The following is a 10903-nucleotide window of genomic DNA, read 5'->3' as shown; positions in this document are numbered from 1 at the left end:
TTTTCTTCTGTTTTGCTTGTTAAGTGTCCAAATCAATGCTAACCATCTAATGTTGGCATCAGTAAGTGTTGAAAGGAGGCAGGCGGTTGAGTCAGGTTGTATACTGTCTGTGTTTGTATAAGGACAGAGTTATCAGAGGTGAGCCAGATTCAGAGGTACTGTAGGTCTTTTCTTTTTTCAGACACAGAAAGGTTCACTGAAAATTTGATATGGTCGAATGATAATTAGTTTAATTGATTAATGAATTGCAAAGGATTTAAGAATATGGCAATATCAAAAATATTCTAAGAGGAGGATAAGTAGGAAGCTATTCACGTGTCGTTTATCCCCCCACAGATTTGATAATCCTCTGTTTCAATGTGATGAAAAAACACTGTGCTGCTCATTTGACTCCCTCTCCCTGCTCTCTATCTGAGCCTGGACCACAACATTTTAATCCTCACTGTCATGTGTGACATTCAACAAATCTGCTGCCAGCAACCACACTGGAAACCAAGATATAAATTTAAATGATGCACTGCGTTGGGAACTGGAAGATGTTACACACGTATATACACGTGTATAATCAGAATTGTGCCTTTTTTTTAGTTATTGCATTTGTTGCTGTGTTTTTCCCAGTGTGCTCCTCAGCAGTGGAAAAACCCAAACTCTAAAGGGGCCATGGTTCCGTGGTTGGCTCTCACTGCAGTTGCTCTGTGTATCTACAGTATGTAAGCAGGTGCTTCCAGAGCGCTGCTGCATCATGGTGGCCAACAGGCCTCTCACCAAACATCTACTTTTACTCTCTCTCTCTCTCTCTCTCTCTCTCTCTCTCTCAGTGTGTGTGGATTGGCCTGCTTCCGATGTACAATCAAGTGGATTGTGGCCAAAATACAGCATTGTGGATCTGTTGGAAGGTATACAGAGGAGAAACTTTACACACATCTGTGCCTTGTCCTAGTAAACACAGCTGTTCCTGCGTCCCCACGTCAACCGCCTCTGTCTGAACTCTTTTGCCCAAGGTTCCCCCAGCCAAACAAACCATGCAGGTCAACACAGCGGCAGTGGCCAACATTTTTGCTGAACTAGGCTAAACAAGCATAGAGGCTACTCTGGTGAGTTCAACGAGGTTTGTGCCTGATATGTTTCTTTATATTATATTATATCTCCTCATAACATGATTAATTGTAGAAATGTCAAGCTTTGGAGTTTTATTAGTGTAGTTGTTTCTCCTGAGGGGACATTTTGGAAGGTCACAGGTCCCAGATTTAATGATTACACCTGGACCTAGCTGCTATGAGCAGTTATTTAGAGTGACCTGTAAGATCTCAGGTTATTACAGCGACATAACTCATACCTTCAGATCACACATGTTGAATGATGAATGACAAGGTTGAAGGTTGTGTCTGTCACAGGAAGGCTGTGTGTCCTGAGCTGGTTTTGTTGTACAGTAAGATGTGGTGATCCCTTTGAGCTTATTATAACTTTGTGAAACTTTACAGATTTGACATCTCATGAAAGAGGGCTTGAATGTTTATTTAGTACAGTGTATACTGCATTTGAGACCACAGAGCTTGTCTACATTCAGTAAAAAGGCTTTATAGTTGCTCTTAATAGCTCACTGTTCTAAGAGCCTGAATGTGCAGTGACACTGCAGTGTGTGTCTGTCTTTTTAGTGGTGCACAGTTTATTGGATTGTACAGTACACTTAAGTTTCTGAGAGTACCCGAAACAGCCATTTTGTTCTCGCTTGCTTTAAAGTCTGTAAGCCTGCAGACAATATGAACTGAGGGCACCTGTCTTTTGTTTGGATTTTCCTTCCAGAGCGAAGGGTATAAAAACGGCTCCATTGTCTCCTCAACAGGATGATTTGTTGGGCCTGACAGCAGATCTTATCTTGCCTGAGTTTTTTCTGCCTCAGCAGAAATGACTTGTACTTCAAAAGGCCATTTCTTTTCTTGAGAGTTTTTCTTTTTAGAACTATTTCGTCTCTGAGTTGAACATCCACAAGTTCAAACTTGAAGTGTTGCCTCTCCTTGCAGGATGCCTGATTGAAATTCATACCACGGCGAGAGCAGCCCTCTGCACGGCTATATTTAGATAGAGTGGTTCCTAGTTATAAATCCAAAACACAAAGAAGACCGCTGTCTGTCTCTGCTACCTGAGAGGGCAGGAAAAACTTCTGGACGGAGACCTCAGTAGCCTGACTGCAAAGAAAGACAAAGAAGTGTTACAGGATGAACATGAATTTATTATCTATCATAAGCTTATGTAGAAAGTCACGGTCGATACATGATGATGATATATCAAAACACCAACTGTACATATATTCATTGGCCAAAATAAACTGACTGGGGGAAAAAAGGAAAAACAGAAAGGCGCTCTTGGAAAAAAATGCTGAAAATTCCTTCTTAAGCCCTTTTAATATGAGTAAAATGATGTCCAGCAACATCATTCTGAAAGCAGGCAGACAGCCCACAAGATGGTTATTAAGTTTTACAATCTGTCTGTGTAACATTTTGAATCTTGGAAAATAGCAACAAGGTGCACTCATGTACTGTCGGTAAAATATTTTCCATTGTTATTGTGAGCTGTGGCAGTCTTCATAATCCTGCTCTTACCACAACAGTCTCTTATAGTCTTTTATTCTATTTTCAGTATGTTTACAGATGTGGCCGAAGTAATCTGTGGGATGTTTACCATTCTTGTTTTCATGTGATCAGAAGAAGTTCAGAACTTTTATTTTGGCTTCAATACGCAGTTTCAACACTTGGACTGCTTTGATTTGAACAGCTTTTGATTTGATGATGTCAGTGTTTCCACGCAGTCATAATCAAAAATTGTCGTGGCATAACCCTTCTTACCCTTCACTTGGGAGTATCAGGTGTTTGGATGATATTTATACATGAAGACATGGTTGAAGCAGAACAGGACAGTTTGTGATGCAGAAAAGGGGATTTTTTTTGAAAGAGTTTGTCCACAAAAACAACATCAGTTCATACAAAAATCCCCTGACTCCGATGTGTGGAGGATGACACAGACAGTGTTCAGCTTTTGACACGGATCACTGTGCTCCGTGCTGAGCTCCACAGATCAATAGGCTGCCTCACAGCAGGCCCCTGGGAAGGAAACTGACATCACAGCAGAATCACTGCTGAACCTTCTGTCACAAACAGTTAAACCTGAGAGCCCACTTTCAGCTATCTCATGTTTCTATTTAAAAGCCTAATTAAGTGCCTGAGTAGATGTGAGTGAGTAAGCATGTTCTGTTCTGTGATCTGAGGAATGTCTGATAAGTGTAAGGGCAATGACATCTTTAATACAGTGTCTAATTTACTTTGCCCAAAATCAAACTGCACAGACTTCAATCACAGAATAAGTCTTTGTGTATTTGACTGCACTCAGTGCTGTAGATCTCTTGTTATATATCATTTTTTAATGAACCTTGGCCTGAGATGTCACATCATGCTGTGTTTACAGAAGGAATGTGCATCTGCACACACACTCACTCATGTGTTCGTTTCCAGGTTTGCTCCAACAGGATGAAATATCTAACTTTATGGTCCTCCCACTGCTGCTGATGGTGAAATCAGGTCAACACACACAGTAAATCTCAGGATGATGGCCAATTAGTTCATTGACTTTTCATTCAGGGAAACCTTGAGGAAAAGGGCAAGTTGTAATGCATCAGTTGAGGAAGCAGATTTGCACCTCCTGACTGTGTGGCTGAAATACATTTGTTTACAATGGCCTGTTGTCTTTTTGTAGCCATTGCTATAGGCCCAATTCTGATCACTGAGAGAGCCACTGCCAAATTAACCCTGATTTCTTTGCTAAATAGCCATATACATGATTGGGAGTATGTGTCCCAAATTAATCCGACCTTTCATGTCACCATGTTAAAAAAATTATAATGCCCAGCAAAATTTTAGTAGTAGTAGTAGTAGCAGTGTATGTAGAGTATTAAAGCCACCACAGAGAACTGGGGCTGTCGGTGGCTATAAGTCAAAATATATTTTGTTGGTAGATGTGTTTGCATTTTGTGAGCATTTTAAAACCTAATTGACACAGTCAGCTCCATGCTGTCCTCCTCCACTGTGTCTCACTCTCTCTCTTTGCTGTATGTCTTCATTGTGAGGAGCTGGGCTGCTGTATGTATGAGCCAGCTTCACTGTATGTGGAGCGTAGGCACACAAACGCATGCTGTCAGGAAAATGTAAACTTTCCAAAGATGTCCAGCTTTTCTTCTTCTCTCATTACACTGAACCACATAATGTTATGGGATTATATAATGGTTTATGTAACATCAGGGACTCCTGCACTGATTAGATTCAGGCTGTCACAGACCTGTTAGTGCCTCAAATGGAAAAACATGTCACTATTTGACTAAACTAATTTAGTACTGTTTATGAAATCTCAGTCTTTAGAACAGAGGACTTAACAACCGGTGCTTTGTTTATATCTGAGTTTGGTTGTTCGTGGCTTCAGGGGAGAGTGAAGGATGGAGGAGTGGGTTCTCTGTTTTTGTAGCAATTCAGTAATTAAGATATGAAAACAAAGAGAGGAAAGGGGGGTATTAGGAATAACACCCTGTTGCCATCAAGTAATGGTGAGTCATTGGAGCACCTTTTTGCTTCTGTACCAGTGTTCCCCCCTCATTACTCATCATGTCAGACCATCACAACCAAGCAAGTGTTCTAGCATGTAGTGTTTTTAAAGGCCTTTATCATGAGGTCACAAAAAATGTTTACATAGTTTACAATAATGTTTTCAATTCTTCTATCTTCAGAAGTGATTGATGTTTTACTCTTATTTTATTTACAAAGAAACGTTTGCTTCACATGAATGACAAAATGTTTCAGAACATGCTTTTGCTGCCCTCTACTGACAAATATTGGGTTTTACACTCTGAAAGCCAGACCTACTAAAGTGTGTCAGGAAGTGTTGTGCTCTGAAGCCAGTTGGATTGGATTTGAAGCCAGATGTGCATTCTGTTCATTTAACAAGCTTCTTCTTGGTTTAGTTGTTAAAGCGTTTCTCATGGGGACAGGTGTCTCCGGTATGCAGTGGGCACACTGGCAGGTTCTGTGTGTGTGTGTGTCTGTGTACACCTCAGTGCCAGTCTGTGTGGGCAGCATGGAGGCTACACGAAGATGCTGTGTGAGACAGACAGACATCAGCCTCGGCATTTGGCACATACAAGTATTTGTTACTTTGTTTGAAGGTGCCGCTGTTCTGTTGCAAGGCACATGTTCAACACTGCTGTGATTGGTTGATTTGTGAATGCTCAAGTGCTGAAATGTGAGAGATGACAGAGGAGAAGTTAGAAGGTGAAGTCCTCAGGTCATTTTGCTGGTCTGGAGTCAGGTCGTCGCCTAAAAGGAGGGAAGAAACTTGAGGTGGCAGCAAAGAAAGATAGCAAAATGATGATTTTGCTGGATTTACCTGTACTCAGTCCTTGTCCTGTTTTGGTTCCCTCCCCTAGCAGCATCTCCTGCAGCAGGCTGTCCATTCTGGCCTCACCCAGCAGCTGTGCTAATTGGAGAGACTCCACCATCTGCCAGGCCACACTCTGCAGGGGAGGCAGGATCAGCAGGAGCTCTCCAAACCTTCCTCGCTGCTCACAGGTTGCTTCTTCTAGCAGAACATGGGCCTGGAAACGCAGACGTCGAACCACCTGAGGACTCTCCAGCCCTAGACAGTCTGCAAAAGATGGTAATGCATACTGTTGCAATCAGGTTTTATAAAGATATATTGTTTACGTATACAGAATGTATACAGAAGAACACAATGTTGCTTTTTTTTCTAGAAAGTAAATTAACATTTGACTATGCTCTTCGCTGAACAGAGTAGATTTAGAGGTGAATCTACTACAGCACGCCTCAGATAAATGGACCTTTAAGGTCAGCAGGCAGCCACCTGTGCCTGTACTAACTTCAAAGAAGATCTCCACACTCCAACACACTAAAGCCAGACCACACAGACTAAACTATAGATGAAAAAAAGATGTAGGATAATAAACAGTTCCAAAAGAACATACATAAAACTGTTATTCTTTGTCTGGTACAAAGAAAAAGGTCAAATAGCGACTGAGTGAACCGACCTGGGGCAAAAAAGACAATGGCTCTGAGGCAAGCAAACTCTGTGTCTGTGACATGCAGCTCTCTGAGGGGTTTGACCAGCTCCTCCTGGATCCTGAAAGCCACTCTGGACATCTCCACATCAGCAGATCTCAGTGGGATCACAAAGTCATTGCCTGCTCAGTGAACACACACATATCCAGTCAGATGTTTGTAGATTACTGGAGGTGCGTAGAGGTGGAAATAAATACCTAGAAGAATGATATTGTTGTATGGCAGTGAGCGTCTTGCTGCCCCTAAAATGAGATGCTCTGCTGAGTGGGCTCGAAGCAGGGTTACCTGTAAAGACAGACATGAGACAGACATGATACAGACATAGGACAGACATGAGGCAGCTTCTTGATGAATTCATCCCCCTTCATACCCTGTCATCTAGTGGGAGGCTGGAAAACTCAGGGATGTGTTTTGCCCACTCCACCAGCAGGAGGAGTTGCTGCTTCATGGACTCAAACACGTTTCCAACACAGGCTGTCTTCTTGGTGTTGATGTCCTGATATCCAGGTGAGAGCAGCACTGGGAACTAAGAACAACAAAGTATAAGGTAAGTTCACAGTGAGCTCAGGTGATGCGGCAACCTGGAAATGAACCTCAGACAGGTCATGAGAGTGTGTGCAGCTACTGGGAGATAAATAGAGGGAAGAGGAAGGTGATGATGCTGCTGGGTGCATGAGTGAGTGAAAGCAAGACAAGACAGGCAGGCGGGTCTTTTTAACGTTTTTATGGATCAGTGGAAAACAATGGTGGAGGAACAGCATCTAATTTATCCATTTCTATTCATTTTTTTCATGTAACAGGTATCTGGTTCTTATTATGCTTTTCAAGGTCAGAATGCACAATCCCAGGCATGGTGGTGCAATTAATGGGCCATGATTAGACGAGGTCCCTCTGCAATTTTGTCATTTCTGGGAAGTAACTGAATCCTCTGACCTTACTCCACATGGGTTCCAGAAACACAGAGGGCACAGAATGCAGTCTGATCTGAGATGTTAAGGAGTGTGTGTGCGCGTGTGTGTGTTTTACCTGTTGCACACTGGCTCCTGCCTGCAGCAGCACACTGATGCTCAGAGTCCCTGCTGTCTGTCCCTTAGCTCTCTGAGTGTTGATGCAGTCTCTCTCATTCTGAACAGCTGGAGATTAAAGAGGGGAGAGAGCCATCAGAGACATTTCTGTGCCAGGATCAGACTTGCACCAAATAAATCCATAATGAAACAAATAGCTGTAGCTACATTTGAATACAAAATATTTCAGAATTATGTACACAAATAAAAAGACAGGTAGTTTATTTTACTGAATGATTGTAATCCTGTGAGTATTTGACATGCTTCCTGTGTTAGCTGCATGCCTCAGACTGATTCAACTACAGCCTGACAAAGTCAGACAGCATGTCAAGTGTCGGATTAATCAGCCATCAGAAACCAGTCAGGAGAGTGTTAATCAAAGTCCCTCTGTCATGGTCCTGCATGAAAATGTCACAAGCCAATCTTCTTTCTGTTTGATGCTCTCTGAGCTTAAGTATAAAATGGAGTCCTGTGTAATTTTGTGCTGCTGCTTCTGCTGTATTTAATTTGAAGGTGACATCACAGCATGTTATGCCAAATTAAATTTGTATCCCTGGTATTCACTGCAGAGGTTTGTGATCTGTGTAAAATGTAGAGCAAATATTTGCCCACGATCAGGCATGTTAATTATTTATGTTTGGAGACTCAAGGCTTCTGATTGCATCTCTTCCTCCCCGAGTCAATGGAAGATAAGGTCCACAGTACACATGCTGGACATAAACACTGACACAGTTTTAATATTGACACTGGCACTACTTTTTCTTTATTGATCGCCTGCTTTAAGTACACAAACATGAAGACGTTTTTTATATCTGGACCATTTGTGGTTTGATTTGTTTTCCAAACTTCTCCATGTGTTCTTGATTGTGATTTTACACACCAAGTTTCTACAGTAGCTCAGAATGTTACAGTTAAACTGTGATGTCTCTTTTTGCATTGACATGGTGGCTCTTCATGGTTCTCCTACAGGTTTGGTTGCAATCTTCAAAGTGAGTGCTCCTTTAAACATAAAATCTGAAAACAGCTCTGACCTTCTTTTCTCATTCCAGCCTTGAAACACTTGCGCAGTCTGCAGTACCGACACTGGTTCCTTTTGTCTTTGTCGACAATACACTGCTGGTCAAACCTGAAATATTGTATATTATGTTTTAAAACTTTGTTAAGACAGTTGTGTAGACAAAAGGTTAGACCCTGCTTTATTCCTCACATTTTTCTTCCTAACCCTGCCATACACCGATGACCTGATTATCCACAACCTCTCACCCACTGACAGATGGGACAGGCTCCTGTCCCCCTGCAGCACTGTGCAGAGTGGGTTGAGACACAGAATGAATTGATGTTTTTTCTTCCTTTCTTTTTTTCCCCAAAACATGGTGGTGTCTACATTACCCACAATTCAACTATTGTTAGTCTCGGTCATTGTTGGACATCATTGTGTTATGATTGGAGCAGCTAATGAAGCTTTGCTTGGGTAAAGTTAAAGGGAGAAGAGGACTGCAGAAGTTTGGTAATCTCTCTTCTTACTAACTCAAAATGCAGAATGCATCATTGTCTTTTTCAAAATGTAATCTTCCAGTGACATCCATTGCAGCAATTTTCACTCAATTCATAACTACTTCCCAGAGCTGGATGTGTAAAAATAGTGAAGCCTCCCTTTAAAATGAGTTGCCACATGTTGAATATTCTGAGATATAGAAAATATATCTGTCTCTCTACTCTGCAAGTTTGAACTTGTTGCCATGGTTCAATCAGAATAAAGTATAAAGATCTTCCAGCTCTGATTTAGAGTCCACTCTATAGGTTATTATCTCCATGCCCGGACTAGTCCCAGCGACTCTGACCTTCTGTCTTCTTTTCTGTTGCAGGGTGCAGGGTTTCTTTTACATTATGTTTCACACTAAGCTAACACCACAGAATAACTTCTCACTTGAACAAAGACTTTTTTCCTCTAGTTCTGTGTTTTTGCTCCCCATTAGTATCATGTATAACAAAGATATTGTAATATATTGATGGATATTAAGACACAAAATGAATGCACTGAGGAGGATGTGTTAATAAACTCACCTACAGTTGTATGAGTGATTGTTTCGAATGCTCCTCCTGAAAAAGCCCTTACAGCCATCGCAGCTGAACGCACCATAATGTTTACCTGTGGCTCTGTCTGCACAGATGGAACACTGAGGCTTGCCTCCATCGGGCTGTGACAGTGATGAGATGGGCGCCACCACTGCTGAATCTGCCGATTAAAAAGGGAACAATGTCTGATAAAGTGCAGTATACAGTGAGCATGCTTAAGGGGAAATGGGAACTTTTATTGTGTAGCTAATAAGAAAATATGTCACAGATTTAGATCAGCTTTGTGAAGAGCCAACAGAAATGTATGAGCCCTTTGATTCTACTCAGAATCACGTGGGCACTGTTTGACAAATCAGTCAGGAGCTGTGTGTTCATAATAGAAGCAGAGTTATCAATCCTCTGTGTGAATGGCACTGACCTTTGATGAGCACTGCTGGTTATTACCCAAGAGGAAAAGGAAAATCCACATTTAATTAAAGCAGTTAGAGGTCAGTGGCAAACCAAAGTGCACGATTCTCCTCTGGCTTATTTCACATCAACCATCCAGACTCTAAACTGCCAGTGTTTGATCGCTACAAAATCTTGGTGTTCAGTTTCTGTGCTGACGCACATACTGCACAGACCCCCAGGCCATATTCATAAATTGCACTTTTAGTTTTGGGCATATGAAGCAGCTAGGGATTACAATTTAACAAGGAAAAATGCTTTTTTTTGTGGTCAAAGATCATTTAGATTGAATTAAGAGATTAGATTACATTTGCGTGTGGATTTGAAGAGCAGTCTGGTGGCGAGGAAATGCCGGATTCTCCTCAGCAGAAGCTTAATTAGAATGATGACTGAGGGTGAGGGAAGATTATGGTGGGAATTTGACCAGAATGTAATCTGATGTAGGCCTGAAGTTATTAGCTGAACTACAGAAGCATGTATTTGTTCAAATTTATACAATCAGTTCTCAGATTTGAGCAGTAGGAGCCTTTGAAAAGGTGACAGGTAGATATAAAATAATCAGTGCATACACCAGAATGGTTAGATGAAGTCGTCATACCTGTTGTAGTTGTTTGTAGCGGTATCAGCATCATGTTGTTTAGCTGAGTCTCTGTGTTGCCATGATTGGACTCCAAATGCAGGATATTTCCAGTGAGCCTCATGTTTCTGATGAAACTGAGGTCAGTTAAGATCTTCCAGTCTCTGTCCTTCTCCCCCTTTTTTAGCAGCTTTTGTTTTTGTTGTCTTGATCCGGTAATCTCCCTCAAAAATCACTTCTAACATTTGTGGCGGTGTGTTTAAAAAGCGTGCTTTGCGAGGGCCCTCTCCTTTGACTTCTTAACACTGTAATCTAACCCACTGTGTGTTTACTTTTTTCTTATCAGCAAAGCATATAAAGGGGAAAGTTCAGAGACAGATAAACTAGATTCACTGTGAGGAACACTGTTATACGATCTGTGAAAAAGATTTGTTAGCACCACTTTTCTTTAATTATAAGAAGATAAATGTGATCAAAAAAGTCAATAAAGTCCAAAAGTTTCATGCTGGGATGTCTTTTATTGAAATTACATGGCATTTTTTTGTGTCTTGGACAATCAATGGGGCACAGTGCACAAACACACAGAGTAGGAGGGCTGTTGACATGGTGCCAGATTAACCTTTTGT

At 41.5% G+C, this 10903-nt stretch overlaps 1 protein-coding gene across 1 annotated transcript; it reads right to left on the bottom strand.

Annotated features, from left to right (window-relative positions):
• Positions 1 to 4687: 4687 nt before the first annotated feature.
• On the bottom strand, positions 4688 to 10588 carry hnf4b (hepatic nuclear factor 4, beta). Its single transcript, XM_028401804.1, has 9 exons — positions 10299 to 10588; positions 9242 to 9413; positions 8209 to 8303; positions 7140 to 7246; positions 6484 to 6639; positions 6311 to 6398; positions 6083 to 6235; positions 5425 to 5682; positions 4688 to 5354 (listed from the first exon to the last, which is right to left on the bottom strand). The coding sequence occupies exons 1-9, from the start codon at positions 10399 to 10401 to the stop codon at positions 5233 to 5235; spliced, it is 1254 nt and encodes a 417-aa protein (XP_028257605.1). The 5' UTR covers positions 10402 to 10588; the 3' UTR covers positions 4688 to 5232.
• Between the last annotated feature and the right edge of the window lie 315 nt (positions 10589 to 10903).

This window comes from Parambassis ranga, chromosome 3, assembly GCF_900634625.1.
Source record: "Parambassis ranga chromosome 3, fParRan2.1, whole genome shotgun sequence".
In the NCBI taxonomy this organism is placed as follows: domain Eukaryota; kingdom Metazoa; phylum Chordata; class Actinopteri; family Ambassidae; genus Parambassis; species Parambassis ranga.
The sequence above is the reverse complement of the archived record's forward strand: the minus strand, read 5'-3'. Positions and strand labels throughout refer to the sequence as shown.